The sequence below is a fragment of the Typopeltis vanoorti genome, chromosome 12 (genome assembly GCF_054136105.1).
Source record: "Typopeltis vanoorti isolate ZY-2024b chromosome 12, IOZ_Tvanoo_1.0, whole genome shotgun sequence".
Taxonomy (NCBI): Eukaryota; Metazoa; Arthropoda; class Arachnida; order Uropygi; family Thelyphonidae; genus Typopeltis; species Typopeltis vanoorti.
Window position 1 is genome coordinate 77,598,322 of NC_143560.1, and position 18,022 is coordinate 77,616,343.

An 18,022-nucleotide genomic window follows, 5' to 3' on the forward strand; every position below is an offset into this window, starting at 1 on the left:
GCATAAAGCTTCATTTCCTATACAGTCATCTTGATAGATTTCCTGAGAATTTAGATGTTGTAAGCGATGAACAAGGCAAAAGATTTCATCAAGACTTAAAAACTATGAAAGATCGGTACCAGGGAAGATGGGATTCTCACATGATGGTCAACTACTGTTGGAGTATTCAAAGGGATTGCCAAAACAGAACACACAGCAGAAATTGCTACAAACAAAAATTTATTCCCTGCAACTCATGTGTAAGTAAAATTGTTATTTTTTTATAAATATTCTTGTAATTTTTAATGAATATTGTTAAGTAGTTATGTATCTAATTATCGGCCTCTCTCGCATTCAAAGTGCCAGTATGCCGTTGCAGGTTCTTACGTATTTATTAGTTTACTAACAAGCGAGAGCGGTGAGCGCTCCGATTCTGATCTGCGGACCGCTTTGAATAATAGGCTATATCTTCGAGAATTTTTTGAATTTCTTGATAAAAAGTTAGGAACAGATTTTTAAAAGTACATACTTTCAGAAAATAATATTAAAAAATCGATTTTTTGATCCTCTAAATAGTACTGCCTCCTTAAAACTATCAAAAACTTACAAATTAGCAAAAAGAAAATGCCATAGAGGAAAAACCTGACGTGATAGAGAAAAATGGGTTTGATATTTGAAATCAGCGCACCCAAATTAGTAAAAAACAAGTCTCATATAAAAGTCAGCAAAAATTGTGTTGGACTGTGTTATTATACTTATATGTTATGTAGTTTGTTGCCTGTGATCTTGTCATCTGATATGTTTTTCCACCTCTACACATCAAACTAGGTCTTATGAAGCAGTATGTTAAAGCTTTAGATTTACAAGGTGACTGTTTCCAATATATATGTGAAAAATTTCCACGACTTAGTTATAAAAAGTTAGGAACAGATTTTTAAAAGTACATACTTTCAGAAAATAATATTAAAAAATCGATTTTTTGATCCTCTAAATAGTACTGCCTCCTTAAAACTATCAAAAACTTACAAATTAGCAAAAAGAAAATGCCATAGAGGAAAAACCTGACGTGATAGAGAAAAATGGGTTTGATATTTGAAATCAGCGCACCCAAATTAGTAAAAAACAAGTCTCATATAAAAGTCAGCAAAAATTGTGTTGGACTGTGTTATTATACTTATATGTTATGTAGTTTGTTGCCTGTGATCTTGTCATCTGATATGTTGGCTCTGGTTATTCTAGACTAGACTGAAGTAGTGTTTTAGCATGACTGTGTAGTGGCATTAGTGTCTTACTTTAAAAAATTTTGTGTTCTGTCATTGCAGTCCATATCAGTGGGATCTTCTCTTTGTTCCCAGAATATCAATTTTAGCATTTTATTTTGCAACAATTGTAATCTGTTAAGTTTGTAGTCTGCAGAGAATGTGTATGATATAATTGCATATCTTAAAATGTGTTCACATAATGCCTTATAGATAAGTATTTTTATGTATGTGGAAGTGATATCTTTTAATCAGTATAGTTTGCTTGCCATTATCATAAGTTAGTTGTGTAGATAATTTGTATGACTATTCCAACTTAGATTAGTATTGAAGTGAAGGCACAGACATTCATATGAGGATGAATGTCAGACAGTGAGATATTTCGTTTTTGTATAGATTGGGTATGGGGATTTTTGATATTATTAGCTTGGTTTTTCAAGGTTTATATATATATATGTATATATATATATATATATACAAGGTGTGACAATCTAATTCCCAGAATAGTCGCATAATGTCACCTGTGTGGTGATCTGGTTGGAATCACATGAGTAATTGTGTTTGTACATCTTTTAACTAATGTGTGCGTAAACCTCAAGCCAATAGAGCCATTTGCTAGTTGGCTATTGCAAAAACAATAGAGATCTGCATGTAAATTTTGCTGTAAAAGTGTGCGATCGAAATTTCGAGCAGAGAGTGTTAACATCAAAATTTTTGTGAAAATCTGCAAAACTACTAAAACATTGGAGCTATTGAAAGTGGCATATGGTGTGGATGCTCTGAAAAAGTCAAGTGTCTTTGAATGGCATAAGAGATTCAAAGGTGGGTGAGAAGATGTGAATGACATTAATGGATTATTATTGATGGATTAAGCACGACATCTTCTAGAGGTTGTGCTTAATCCATTTCACATCTACCTTATTCAGCCTTCTGATCTTCAGAATACATTTAAACACTGATGTTCTTAAATATCTCTCTCTTGCTAGTGCACAAACAGCATTTACCTCCTTCCAGCTTAACTCTTCATTCCATTCTATAACGCCAATCTGTCTCTTAAGCTTTTCATAATTACTGGCCCTGTATTTCCACATACGAAGGTGGTCTGAAAAATTCTCGGCCTCGACAATAGATGGCAACACTATCAGCAAGATTTTATTTTTTCTAAGTTAGTACATCTGTCATAAGCATCCATGTAAAATTGAAAGTCATTCTATTAAGTAGTTTGTTTTATACAGCTGTCTGAAGCAAAAGTCTGTATCACTTGAAATGGATAAAAATTGAGTATCGCGTGTTATAAAATTCTTTGTAAAAGAAGGTTTAACGCCAAAAGAAATTCCTTTGAAGTTCATAAATGTTTATGAGCACTCTTCTCCTTCTTTTTTGACAATTAAGAAATGGGCTACCGAGTTTAAACTTGGGCATACCAGCGTTGAAGATGATCCACGTGAAGGACGTCCAAAAAGTGTAACAACACTAGAAATCATTGATCAAGTGCACGATATGGTATTGGATGACTGACGAGTCAAAGTGCGTGAAATTGCTGAGACTATAGGCTTTTCAAAAGAACGTGTAGGATCTATTTTGCATGAAGAATTGCTTTGTGCAAGATGGCTGCAGCGCTTGCTCACAGCAGATCAAAAACACACTCGGATGAAAATCTCTGAACAGTGCTTGGACTCACCAGAATCCAAACAGCAGTCAAAACAGTGGACAGGAGCGGTTGTTCAGTGCCAAAGAAAACAAAGTCGGTTCCATCAGCAGGAAAGGTCATGGCATCAATGTTTGGGGGATGCTAAAGGCATTTTGTTTATTAATTATCTTGAAAAGGTTAAAACAATAACTGGGGAATATTATACAATATATTATTCCGATATTTTAAGCAGACTAGACAAAAAAATTTGTGAGGAAAGACCCAGTTTGCAGAAGAAAAAAATCATCTTTCATCAGGACAATGCACCTGCCCACAAAGGTGTTTTGGCAATGAGGAAAATTAAGGGATCTGCACTATGAATTGTTGGAGCATCCACCATATTCCCCAGATTTGGCTCCCTCTGACTTCTGTCTCTTCCCAAAACTAAAACTCATCCTCACTGGTCAGCATTTTTCTTCAAATCAAGAGGTGATTACAGCTGTAGAGGGGTATTTTGCAAATCTTACTGAGAACAACTATAGGGACAGGATAATGGTGCTGGAGCATCACTAGAATAAATGTATTAGTCTTAAGGGAGATTATGTTGAAAAATAAAAATAATTTTGAAATTATTAAATTCATTTTTTCATTGTTAGGCCAAGAACTTTTCAGACCACCCTCATATATCCTTTCCTCACAGAAGTCTTCATATGGCTGGCCACCACCCAGTTACCACCTCATAGTCACCCTCACCAGCTGGAGGGTGTGACATCTCATTCGCAATCATACTTTCGAATGAAATTATCAGATTTAAGATTCTTGATCCTTGTTACCGACTAGGATTTCCATATTCCCAAATGTTATCGCTTCAATCCAATCTATATTACCATATTTAAAATTGCCTATATGGATCGCTCTTACCTTGTTTACTAACCCAAGCTGCATATACATTTCTTAATCAGTACTCTTCACCCATATTACCTGGCTTATAACAACATCTGACAATATCTCTTCCTGTCAATCTCCACCTCACACCATGTTACCACAGAATACACTCACACACATTGATGTTGCCATTAACCATTGCCACTATTTTATGTTTACATAGAAACACTATGTTTTTATCATCCTCCCTATTGTGTTGATCAAATAAACTTTGTGACCCACACATCTTCAACTGATCTTCATAGAAAACATTCCAAAGATTTGTCACCATATTGGTCACATATCTCTGTGCCACTTCATAAAGAGGAATAATAATCTCATCTGAACTTGTTAATAATGTGTTCTTCATCTCTCAATTAATCCTTTAAACTATTCTGCTCACATTATTCCCAGAATTTCTTTTAACACGTTCGCTGCCACGCTACTTTGGCAAAGTCTGTTCCCCTACGCCGAGCAGTTTTACTTCTTCAAGGTCAGTACGATAATCTCGTTACCGGAGGTAAATGTCCTACGAGTATACTCGTAGTTGGCTTGTACAGAGCATATACGTTCTATGGGAATACACAGTTTTGAAGCTAGCCCCACAAGCCAAGCATTTTCACTTCTTCAAGGTCACTACAATAATCTCGTTCCCAGGGGTAAGCGTCCTACGAGTATACTCGTAGCTGGCTTGTGATGCAGGTTTACCCACTACGAGTATACTCGTAGTTGGCAGCCAACGTGTTAAGCTTTCATCTTTTTCTATTTTAAACTGATAACTAGACATGCTGTCAATTTATTTAAATCATTCCACATAAATTAATTCTACATAATTTTATTAACTGTTGTGGTATTCAGTTTAGCATCATCAGCAAACAACGGGATTTCCCCCCTCAAATCATTTCTTATATCATTAATGTACAAAGTAAATAGCAGTTGTTGAAGTACAGAGTCCTGTAGCACAAAGAGTGGACTGTATAAAAACAGTCCACTCTTTTTATCTACCTTTTCAAAGTCCAGTAGTCATTTCCTTTCAATTGCCACTTTATTATAGAAAGTAACTCAACTGTCACTTTATAGAAAGTGTGTAAATTATTAAGGCAAAACCTACCATTCTCCTAAATATATGAGCTGATATCCCATCTAATGACATGGCCATATTCACATTAAAATTCTGTGATATCCTAAGCACCTACAGTTCAATTTACCTCATCCTGCTTCTTGTCACATTTGTCAGTGTAACATTTCCACCCATATACACCTTTCCAAAGTGTTCACTCAGTACTTCCAATATTTCTTCAACTTCTGTCACCTTCCCATGATTAGTATTCATTAAAATTATTGTTCCACAGCAATTCTTTCTTTTACTAGCAATGAGTTAAAGAATTTTTATGTGAAGGCATAGGATCCTCCAGAAAACAAGTGACTAGCAGTCTGCCACAGGGATCTATATGTGGGCCACTGCTAGTTACTTTGTACATTAATGATATAAGAAATGATATGAGGAGGAAAATCCGGTTGCTTGCTGATGGTCTACTCAGTTATTTTCCTATCAATCTGATTTTGCCTTTCTTCCCATACTGCTCACCCTTCTTGCTTGTGCTTTGGACTGCTCATGAGCTTACTGATACCTTTCTCCTTATAAATCCCTCTGCAACATTATTATTTATTTTGCACTCCAGCTTAATAACTATACTCATCCATTTAACTCCCAGATCATGATATAATCTCCTGACCCTGGGTATAGTCTGATATTACTTCCTTCAAACATTCCTTGACTATTTCCCAGCAAACTTTTTTACTAACATCCGTATACTAACATATTTTCCTTGCAAATTCTTATATCTGACACAGCTCCAAACTGTCTCCTAAGTTTGTTATCACCTGCTCTTTAATTCCACACATACTCCCCCCCCCCCCTTCTTAACTGAAAATTCCACATTTGGTGGTCTTGCAGCCTTCCCAGGTGAAGACTGCAAGACCACCCACCCCCTATGAGAGGCATAAGTGACTACAAGCCTCTGATGCTGTTATCAAAAAGTAGCATTCTCAAATACCAAGTTCTCTACATCACATGTTGTTTCAGTAATTATCTCTTAGTAATGGCATAAATTCCATTTCTTTCTCTCCATATACCCACAATTGAAGTTCTCATAATAATAACTTGCCCTACACTTACTCTGTTAATTTGCCTATACACGTTCTCCATATGAGAGAAAAATGTACTCTATGTTCTCCACTTCCAGTTTATAGCAGCCAACTTATACATTTTGTCCTCTATCTCACACCAGAGAGCCTGAAATGCACTGTCTTCCACAATGGTCTTACTGCTGAATGCCTACATCTGCTGGTTAAAAATAATCTGTGCTATCATCAGCAACATCCTTCCTTCATCCTGTTTTGTCTACTTCATCCTGCAATTAACATACCTTTTACATTATATTCCCATAACAAATATTATTATCCTATTTATTTTGACTAACAAGCACATCACATATCTATAAATACTTATATTACAAATAGGAAAAAAAAAAAATTAACAGAGAAATTTTGTAAATTATGTCAAATGAGTGGCTCACTGTTGTGATGTGCTATATAACTTCTCTCATAGCATAATTCATTTATGCAGGGGTCTTTGATATATATGCTGTCCAAAGCTGGTTTAAGATGAGACTGGTTTTTATTGTATTGGGTTGGAGATCATATCATTTCACTAGCCTCTTTAAATCTGCAAAGATAGTTGTTGAATTCTATGTATGCCATTTTTGTAAGTTGCCAAAGCACTTGATGTTTTTCTTTGATGTGAAATGTCAATCCTGACTTATGTGCTCATTTCTTCTCCATATCTTTGATATGTTATTTGAGGAAGATTTCTCCAGATTGACTCATCTGTCCAACATAAGATACTGCATGTACAGAAAATTCTGTATACTACTGATCGAGAGAGGCATTTGAGGTTGTTTTGGTGAGTTGCTGCCTGCTAGAAAAATAATATTAAAAACTATTTTTGATATTTACATTGGATGAGAATCTCCCAAACTTTTGGGGAAGAGAGAGAGAGACAGAGACAGTTATTCTGATTCAGATTAGGCTGGTGTTCACAACTTGTCTGATGCTGAGATTAGTGTGTTAGCTGGTGGTCATGATTTTGCTGTCATACCTAACTCCATTCTGTACCTTTCTGCATAATACTGAATGCAATCTTTTTGGTCTTTCAAGTGAAGATGCTAAAAAACTATGAAGTTGCTGCTTCATTCTTTTTAAGCAAATTACCTCCCTGTAATTTATCTACTACTGAATTCCCTGTGTTATTTTCATTAAAACAAAAGAGCCATACATCTATTTCTAAAGAAAAGTTATAGTGGTAATGGTTAAGGAAGATAGATTACCTTTTACAGGATACCTCCACCTATTAAGAAATTAGTTATAACCCTATAAAAATCCATCAATAATTCCACATTTTCTTGAAAAAAGCAAGGATATTCAAATAAAAGAGTCAGATATTTTAGTCAGTTTTGACATTGTTTCTCTATTTATCAACATTTCATTATCTGACATTATTAGTTTTCTATATCATGATTTTCCTCTGATGTGAAGATTTTGAATTTATTATACAATCAGAATATTGTATAACAAATATATATTTTATATATGCTATATAATATATAACACATATATATCATATATTTCAGCTGGAAAACCAAGATCTATAAACAGACTGAAGGCCCTCTGTCTTCCACCCTTGACAAACTATTTTTGAACCATCTGGAAGATACCTCATTTTCATCCATTCATCTGAAACCCTCTCTTTGTTTCATCACATTGATGACATTTTTACTGTTTGACCTCATTCTGAAAATGAACTTACCACCTTCCTACATTGGATCAATAACCCTCACCTGTATATTCAATTCACCATGGAAAAAGAAAATCCCGGTAGTTGGCCATTCTTGGACATCCTTCTTACTCACATAGTTTCCAGTACTTTCTCAAGCATGTTTATTGGAAATCTACCTTAACTAGCAGATATATTCATCAAAAGTAGTCTCATAACACCTCCCAAAAAATCAGTGTCATCAAGTCATTAATTAATAGAGTGCATAATATTTGCTCCTCTCCTTTAGACTTACAACAAGAACTACTTACTATCAAAAGGGAATAGGAATTAAAGGAATCTAAAGGGAATTAAACTGTTACAACCCTCATCAAATCCAACCTAAGGATTCTTCATTAGACTGCAGGGTTCCAATCCCTTATATTTCTGGCATCTCTGAATCTATTGGTAGAATTTGAAGATATTTCAATTTAATTCCGCATATTTTATCAACAAAATTTCTTGTCAGTTACCATCTAGAAAAGAGAAACTGCTGTCCTCTATTTTTAGTTGTTTACCAGATATAATTTGAATACACTGAATATAATTTGACATCCTTGGAGCAGGCAGGCCATTCTGTGGAAAAAAGAACAATGAACATCAGTACTACACTGAATACCTGAAACTCAAATCTCATATATATATATATATATATATATATATATATATATATATATATATATATATATATATACAGCATAGTATTGCTGTAAGATGAAGCTCATCTTCTCAATAGAAGCAGTTTTAAATAGCATGCCTTCTCAAAGAAAGTTGTGAAGCCCAGTCTAACCTGAATCAGAATGATTCTCTCTCTCCCTCCCAAAAGTATGGGAGATTCTCATCTTATGCAAATATTGAAAATATTATTATTACATGACACCTCCAGGGAGTCCAAAAACTCATCGAAGGAAGGCACCTACTCCACAACTCTCCGTCTCCACCAACTACAGCGAACCACAATGGAGAGTGGATATGCTAACCGCTCAGCAAACGAGGCTGGCAAATAGTTTTTATTATTTTTTTTTTTTTTTAACATGCAGCAATCCTTTTTAATTGATACACTGATTGCTGTATATACCTTTTATTCCTGTTTTTTGAATTGCTTGTTTCCACATACTGATGATGTATTGTTATTTTCAATACAAAATATCTGTGCTTTTCATTAAAGTTCATTACTGTGGTTATCGTGTTATTTTTGTTGTTTTAATTTGTAGAAACTTTTTTTAACAAAACAGGCAGATGTGCACTAAAGCAATACTGCTACAATACACTATAATGTGTATATTGCTATGCATTATTGGATGGTCATCCCTCCCATAATGCACAGAAATATACATATTTAAAAGGAAGCAAGCTTTGCATTATGGGATGATGAAGCAATTGATGTGAAGTCAATAGTCCCTACATACAGGGAGACTAGATGTTAAAATACTTATGGCAGGAATGTTGCAACATATTGTGAATACACAACAGTTCATTTTATACAGTATTCAGCAGTTGCAATAGATGATGTTTATCTCAATATTTTTTTGAGAATACTTATGGTCAAAAATTATGGATTTATTTTTCCTTAGTCACATACACACTGAAAGTGATGTGATTCCAAAATTTCTGTTTCCTCATCCCAGAGAAAGTGGATCAAACTTTAGATGTTGGCTAATTCAACCAGATAACTCAGCGGCACACGTATATATGATACATGCAGCATGTAATATAATTTCTATTAGAAAACAAGCGTCTCCTTTTCTGTGTGTTTCTATATTCTCCAATCAATCCATCCCTATCCCTATTTTTAGGACATGGATAAAATGCTCTCATTACTTTCCCTCTGGCTCTGATTCTTCCAGTTAAACATGAAAAACAAGTCAGCAAAGTTAAATACTACTAGATAAATAAAACTCCAAGTCGAAACATTTTGCAACATCAAATGAATAAAATATTACTAAAGGTAATGTAATAATTAAGTGCAAAATCAGGTACACAGCTTACTAACCACTATGAGGAATGGAGAGAGAAAATTAATAAGCTTTCAGTTTCATCTTCATTATTGTTCTTAATAAATGTCAAACCATGTAATAATAATGGAAAGGATTTTCATAACAAATGCACCCTAGTTTGTTTTCAATGTCGATAAACACTTCATTAAACATGCCACTCTTCACCAGACACTCAGTAACAGAAGTCATAAGATTTTAAAGATTGACAACTTTTCATAAACAAGCTAGAAAATTTTCAAAAGGCTATATCTAAATTGATAAACTTAAAAAAACATAATTTGGAAGGTGCAGCTGATATTGTTAATAAAAATTTACTAATGAAAATTAAATTGGAATATATTAATGGCATGATGTGTTACTTTATGTAATGGCACACAATTAATTCTTTTACTTTATTTTTCAAATTTCAAAATTGCCTCCTATAGCCTTCATTTAAATTTACTGCCTTAAGTCTACACATTTCCCTGTTTCCTGTCCAATAATCTATTAGGAGATGATTTGACAAGCTTTAATGACCTAATGACACTAGAATTAGCATTATCATTATCTTCTCATTGAACCAAACATTAGTATAATTAATTCCCACTTGCCAAGCTCACAAATGATATCCCCTCTCTTATGTGATGAACATATACATCTACATCACTGATGTGAACAGTCTCTAACACATATGCAAAAAACAAGCTCTACTTCCTTAACTGATTTATTAGTCGTGTACTAAATGATTATGAAGGACACAATGTTTGAACTCAGCTCTGTATAAAATGGCATACAACTATAGAGAACAACAAAGAAAAAAAATCTCTGCAGACATAGGCTGAACTTATGATTTATATATTATATATTTTATATATTAACTTTATATATTAATAAATTATCTTTTAATGATTTTATGTAATTAATGCCAAGAATGATTAAAGTAATTAAATGTTAAATATGTGATGAGAAATATTCATTAAATTATCTACTGCAGTTAAAATAAGGCTTCAACTATTATATACTGAATAATGATACTAAAAATAAAAAATAAAAACAGCAAGAATGACAGAAATAATGATATAAAAAATTAAGATTATGTTTAGTAGATAATTCTTAAGTATAAAACATTAATATGAAAAGCATACCTTTTCGAACCTTCTTTTGTAATCTTAATGTATCAGATGATTTCTTTTTAATTTCTTGTTTTGCCTTTTTATATTCTGTGATTAAAAAAAAAAAAAAATTAGGTAATGCTTAAATTTGTTAGTAAACAATAACTGAACAACAGGATGACTTTTTGCTTTAAATAATTATAAATGTTTTATTTTTATTTTTTTGTCATTTTCTAATCATCCAGATTCTTCAACACATGCCAAATAATATATTTATTAAAATACATTAATAATATTGTAACAGTGATATAATATTTAAGAGACTATTCTAATAGCCAATTACTTATCGAAATTTTTATCATTATTATTATTAGTATTCAAGCATAGTAGTGATGCCTTGCAAGAGGTCAATAATGCCAGTCATTCCTCTCTTTAAACTCAATCACTGACAATATACTCAACAACCTATTCACAATTTTACTGGATTTTCCATGATTTCTTCTTTCTGCCATATATTAAAAATTTTCTGCATCTATCCTATAAAATCTCTTTCAGTAGAGTATGTTTCTATCACATACTCTCCTTTCCATCTGCAACCTATAAATCAATATTCTTTTTAGCATATATTTATAGGCAAGGCCATACTTATGCACAGGTGCACAAGACTCTTGCTGGGGGCCCCCCAAAATGTTAGCCAATTTAAGGGCCCCAAAGCACTCCAGCACCTCAAGCTTTGCCAATCTCAGGAAAGTAAGTACTGCCCTGTTTATAGGCCTATTACCATTTCGGTTACCCACCTCAAAATCCTCTCCACCCATGAAACCTAGGTAACTAAAATCTAAACACATTAATCCAGATGGGATTGTATTAAAGCCTAATAAGGAAGGACAATAACTTCTTTATCCCTACCTGCCAGTGCATTTTTAACATCAAAGTGATGTGTTGCATTATTCTATCCACTTCTGCAATATGTCCCCTGAATTCCAATACCCTGTCTGCTACCACTCCTAAATCCCTAGGTTTATCAACTTAATCAGACCGGTTTAACTGGTCTGGGTAGTAGTGACCCTTCCCACAATATATAGCATTATACATGTCCATAAGGATATGTGCTTTGCATCATGGGATACTAAGGCAAGTGATGTGAAGTCATTAGCTTGTATATACGAGTTGCCCAAACCTGAAATTACTTCAGGCACAAACTGAAATAATTTCTTGGCATCTTTAATTTATAATACAATATTATTGGCATAATAACATGAAAATTCAGCATACACTTGAATCTCACTCGCTATAGAAAACACCATAATAAAAAATTTGCTAATTATATGGCAGGGGGAGAACAAAAGCAATTCCTTCCTATTTTTTATTTTCAATTTAAGTGCAGTATAAAGTTTTACATGAGCAGATAGTAGAAAAATCTAATTCCACATTGTGAGTGGTGCCATGATCAGTCACATGAGCACAGCATACAAGTAGTTCAAAATGTTGACTGTTAGAGATGTACATATGAAGCAGCAGACTGTGAATGATTTCTTTACTGCAAAAGAGGCGAGGCTAATGGAAATTCATACCCATCTGAAATATGTGTATGGAGATGATTCTGTAACATGTGCACAGTCAGATGCTGAGACAGACAGAGTGGTGAAACTGAGGTCAGAGACAAGCAAGTGACTGACTAGCGACAAGTGACAGCAGTGATAATGGACAAGTTGTATAGATGTGCTGATCAAGCGGGACTGTCACATCACAACTCAAGAACTATGCAATTCATTTAGTATCATCAAACCAGCAGTGATGACTATTAACTGACAATCTCAGGAACAATAAGATTTGCAAAAGATGAGACCTGAAAATGCTGAGTGAAAACACAATGAAGCCCAGAAAATCATCTGAATGGAAATTTTCCAATGCTATGAACAAGAAAAGGCTTTCCTCTCATGCACAATTGCAGTGCTGAAACATGAATTCACCACTATGATCCTCAAATGAAGAGAGTTAATGGAAAGGCACCATCTCAATTCACTGTGCAAGAAGAAATTCAAAAAACAGTATCCATGGGAGTCATGGAAACCAATTTGTGGAATAAAGATGGAAGATTGCTTGTTGACTTTTTTGTGGAGAAAGAGGCACCATAAGCAATACAGGAATTAAAAATAATAATAATAATACATCTGTAGAATTCAGTCCACCAGAAACATGAATGAGATCCTCCTCTTTAATGCCAATACTGACCTCACTCCAGTTCGTGCACAAAAGATGCAAGTGTAACATTTGGCTGGACTCTTTCCTATTCTACCCATAGACAGGATCCAGCACACACTGACTACCACATGTTTGATAGCAGAATAAAGACTTTTACACAGTTGATGGAAAGGTATTATCATCTCAATTCACTGTGCAAGAAGAAATTCAAAAAACAGTCCTCCATGGGCAAAGTAATGGCAACCATTTGGTTTATAATTTGCTCCCTCTATCTGGTAGCCCTTCTTTATACAACATAACCATTCTTCCCTCTTTCCACTTCCTTGGGACATCCCAGAGCTGTAACTCAAATTAAACCATCTAGTCACAAGCACTGCCAATTCCCTATCACATTCTTGTAATATTCAAGCTGATATCCCATCTTATCCAATAGATGAATTCATATCAAGCTTCTCTAATATCCTATAGATGTGTTTCCACACTAATCCTAATTGCCTCATTTGTTATTGCAATATCTCCACCTGGATGATACACCTTTATAAAGTGATTACTGTGATCCAACTATTTTCTGCTTCTATCATCCCCTATCATGAGCATTTATTTATTCGTACGAGGTTCTCCCTCTTTCTTTCCCCACCCCTTTTGTGAGGCAGGGGGGTTAAGTCCTCCTAATGAAGGATTAAGTATATGTATCTTATGATTGTAAATCTGTGTGTGTTCAAGGGGACCAGTTTGCCTGTTCTTAAGGATGAAAAACCCGAGTTTTCAGGTGAAAACTCTTTACCTCAGTATAAGACCGGTTAACTCACCTTTAGTCGAAAGAGACCAGATAAAGGTTCCTCACGTCATGGACAGGAACTGAACCCAGGTCTTTCCAACCAAAGGGCTTCATCTATACTGACTGAACTTCTTCCTTTTACTTGCTGCATACCAAATTCTTTGGGATTACCCTTGGCTATCTCAGCCAATTTCCATTCATACTCCAATTTTGCCTTCCTTACCATATTGGCAAGGATGGCAAAATTGCTGATAAAATTACTGATATTACTTTTTGCTTTATATTCTCTCCAGAGGTTTTTTTTTTTTTATGATGCTATGCATCCACTTAATTACTACTTGATTCATCGTTCTGACTCCAACAAGCAGTCTGTAAATACTTCCTTCAACACCCCTTGACAATTTACCATGTACTACTAATGTCCTTCCTCTTCAGTTTCTTATGTCGTGGCTCTTACCAAATGCCAACAAAAGAGTCACCTTGATTATAGACAAATCTTCTGATGTAATTAAGATCCAGCACTTGAACATGCTGGATCTTAACACATAACAATAAAAATAAGATACTGATGCCTTGAACAGTAACTAATATTAAATTAAAGAAATATAAAAAAAATTAAAAGGTTAACAATTATAATATGATAATACACATATATGTGTATGATAAACAAATTATTAGACGATGTGGGGAAAAAGTACAGATGCAATTAGTCATAAGGACATGAAAGCTAAGCAGCAAAAGGAAAAACAACGAAGTACTGAAAAACAGGTAAGATATTATTGTGTAATGATAATCAGTCTAGCAAAATAGAATAAAGAGAAAGATGTTATATACATGTAGTATGGTGATTCAATTATAAAACATGCCAAAGGTGACCATGTTACTACTTCAAGTTTTCTGGATGCTAAGATCAAAAATTTAATGAATACAATTGACAAACAGAAAAGGAAGGTAAAAGAGATGGTACTTCTTATATACAAATGATTTAACTGACAATTAACATAGTATGAGAGAGGATATGAAAGGATTGCTAGAAGAAGCAACAGTGAAGAATGAGAAAGTGAATATCGTTAGTCTAATAACCAAGATATGACAGCGCTAAATTAAGAACGGCTGTGGTGACTAGCATTTCAATGCATAAGCTATATAGAAGGATTGTTGCAAATTTCTGGAATGTACAGAGTGAGTTTGAGGGAAGAACAGATTTATATAAGATGGATGGCCTGCATTTGAATGCGTTTGCTATCTGTTGAACTGCCTGTGCCTTTGAACTGACTATATAATTTGAGTCTCAGCACAGGGAAGATTCCAAAGAGTGGAAAGAATATATGGTAATTTCACTGCACAAGGAGGAGGAAATTCAAAGACTGATGTTTTTAACTATCAGAATCCCTGGAGTGGTAGTGAAGATTTTGGAAAAGTAGGTAAGAACTTGCTTGCAGAAATGGATTTACAGAGAATCACTTTGCAGTGAATAGGAGGGTCATATTTGAGTAACGCTCACATTTTATAATAATGTTATGGTTAAGTTAGACTAGGAGAATGAGTACACTATGTGCTTTTGAACTTGGCTAAGGCTTTTAACAGGATATAAATAGCATGAAAAACTGTTGCATCGGTTGGAAGATATAGATTTTGAAGGAATGTGCCAGAGATATATTTGTTTAATATGAATCCTGCACTGGGTCAAGTTCCAAAGGAGTAAAGGAAGGCAAGATTGTGCAACTTCATAAAGGAGGTGACAGAACTCAAGCATCAAATTATAGGCCTATATGTGTGTCATAGTTGTGGTTAAAGTGTTGGAGAGGCTAGTGAGAATCAGGATCCAGAATTAGGTTGACAACAATGGTATTATCTTTGATGGACAGCATGGATTTGCTAAAGGGAAGTCATGTTGTAGTAATCTACTTACTTATTACAATAAGGTGATGGTTTCATTAAGATGGATACATAGTAGTATACTTAGATTTTGCAAAGGCTTTTGATAGATTACTGCATGATAAGTTGATAGTCAAACTAGAGTAGATAGTTAAGGGGATAATAAATCCCTCATTATTTTAAAGCCGAATAAGAAACTTGAAGATCAAAATCTAAGAGTTTCATGCTGAAGAACGTTCGGCGAGTACAAGCGTAAGTCAACACCTGGTAGTGCAACACTAGGGAAACTTGGAGCAAAGGTGGAGAACGTTTCGATCACTGTCCTTAATATTTTCTCATAATGTAAAACACAGCTCCCAGGAGATGTATTACTGTTTTACATTATGAGGAAAGGTCACTACCCAGACCGGTTTCGACCTTTATTGAGGTCTCATCAGTGAGTAGGTAGACCTGGATAATACCAAGGTTTAAGTGAACATACTTTACTATACGTGCCAGAAAGATGTACCCATATATTATTACTACAATAAAGAGCTAAGAGACTATTTTTTTGGCAACGTAAATTAAGTTAAGGGGATAATAAATCCCTCATTATTTTAAAGTCGAATAAGAAACTCGAAGATTGAAATCTAAGAGTTTCATGCCGAAGAACGTTCAGCGAGTCCACGCGTAAGTCAACACTTGGTAGTACAACACTAGAGCAAAGGTGGAGCAAGATTCGATCACTGTCCTTAGTATTTTCTCATAATGTAAAATGCAGCTCCTAGGAGATGTATTACTGTTTTATATTATGAGGGAAGGTCACTACCCAGACCAGTTTTGACCTTTATTGAGGCTCGTCAGTGAGTGGGTCTGTTCACTTAAACGTTGGTATTATCCAGGTGTACCTACTCACTGATGAGACCTCAATAAAGGTTGAAACCAGTCTGGGTAGTGACCTTCCCTCATAATATAAAACAGTAATACATCTCCTAGGAGGCTGCATTTTACATTATGAGAAAATATTAAGGACAGTGGTCGAAACTTGCTCCACCTTTGCTCCGAGTTTCCCTGGTGTTGTACTACCAGGTGTTGACTTAAGCTTGGATTCGCCGAACGTTCTTCGGCATGAAACTCTTAGATTTCGATCTTCGAGTTTCTTATTTGGCTTTAAAATAATGAGGGATTTATTATCCCCTTAACTTAATTTATGTCGCCGAAAAAAATAGCCTCTTGGCTCTTTATTGTAGAGTGGATAGGGTTGGATATTAGACTAGTGCATTGGGTCAGAGATTGGCTATCTGATAGGCATCAGCAAGTTGTGTATGGGGAAGCAATATCCCAGAAGAGGAAAGTCACTAGCTGTGTGCCTCAAGGGTCTGTTTTAGGACCATTGCTGTTTAATCTGTATTTAATGATATTGGGGAATATGTGGATAGGAATTTTTTTTTGGTTTGTTTCTTTTTGTTCTTTAATCTCTACTTTTCCAAATTCTTAAGTTTCATAATATTAATTCAAAATCTCTAATCCCTTCCGTTCATCATCCTCTATGTTCACAAATTATATTCATGCTTCATTTTTGGCTAATGAAAATATGTATTTAAGTTCACATAATTCAGCTTTGCTCTCAATGCCTTTCTCTTACTGTACAATTTTGGCTCAACAGGTTTGGCTACAAAATTATACAATCTGGTATGTCTTTTATTTTAACTATCCTTTTATATAATTAAAATTTTGTATTAGATGTAATTTTGCCTTTGGTTGGAGACCAGGGTAGCTCCATTCAATAAGCATTGCCTTTCCCATTATTGTTTTTATTCTGGAGCAACATGAAACTAAATTTCATGAAATTTCTGCACAAACATTTTTGTTTATTTTGAAAATAAATCTCATAAAAGAAACAACTTATTATTATTATTCGTGACACCTCCAGGGAGTCTGAAGACTCATCGCGGGAGGACACCTATTGTACAACTCTCCGTCTCCACCACTACACCGAACCTCTACCGCAAATCAACAAATCAGTGCCATCTACTGCTCACCACCACCGCCATCACCACAGCTAGTATTTTTTGTCTGTAAATTGCATGTGTTCTGAAGGGCCGATTTGTCTGTATGCAGGATGAAAAAGCCGAGTTTACGGGAGAAAAAACCCTGCTACCTCTGTATGAGATCAGCTAACTCACCTTCAATTGAAAAAGTCCATATAAAGATTCCTCCCATCATGATGAGAAACAAACTTAGGCCTTTTCCAATCAAAGGGCGCAACGTACCATCGTTCTTCCAATTGCGTAATTGGAAGAACGATGGTTGGAGCGACGGAGGCACTTATTTTATGTAAATATTGATTCTTTTTTATTTGTTTGTTTTAGGTTATCAACTTGCTATAAATTTAAGTACAACAGAAAATTTGAATGTTTTGATCTCA

General features: G+C 34.6%; 1 protein-coding gene across 1 annotated transcript in view; it reads right to left on the bottom strand.

Moving 5' to 3' along the window:
* Positions 1-18,022, bottom strand: part of LOC150100909 (protein MTSS 1-like) — a 499,461-nt gene that overhangs the window by 279,535 nt on the left and 201,904 nt on the right. Inside the window, exon 6 of the mRNA XM_090401934.1 lies at positions 10,788-10,862. Within this exon, the coding sequence (XP_090258060.1) occupies positions 10,788-10,862 (75 nt within the window). The remainder of the gene's footprint in view (positions 1-10,787; positions 10,863-18,022) is intronic.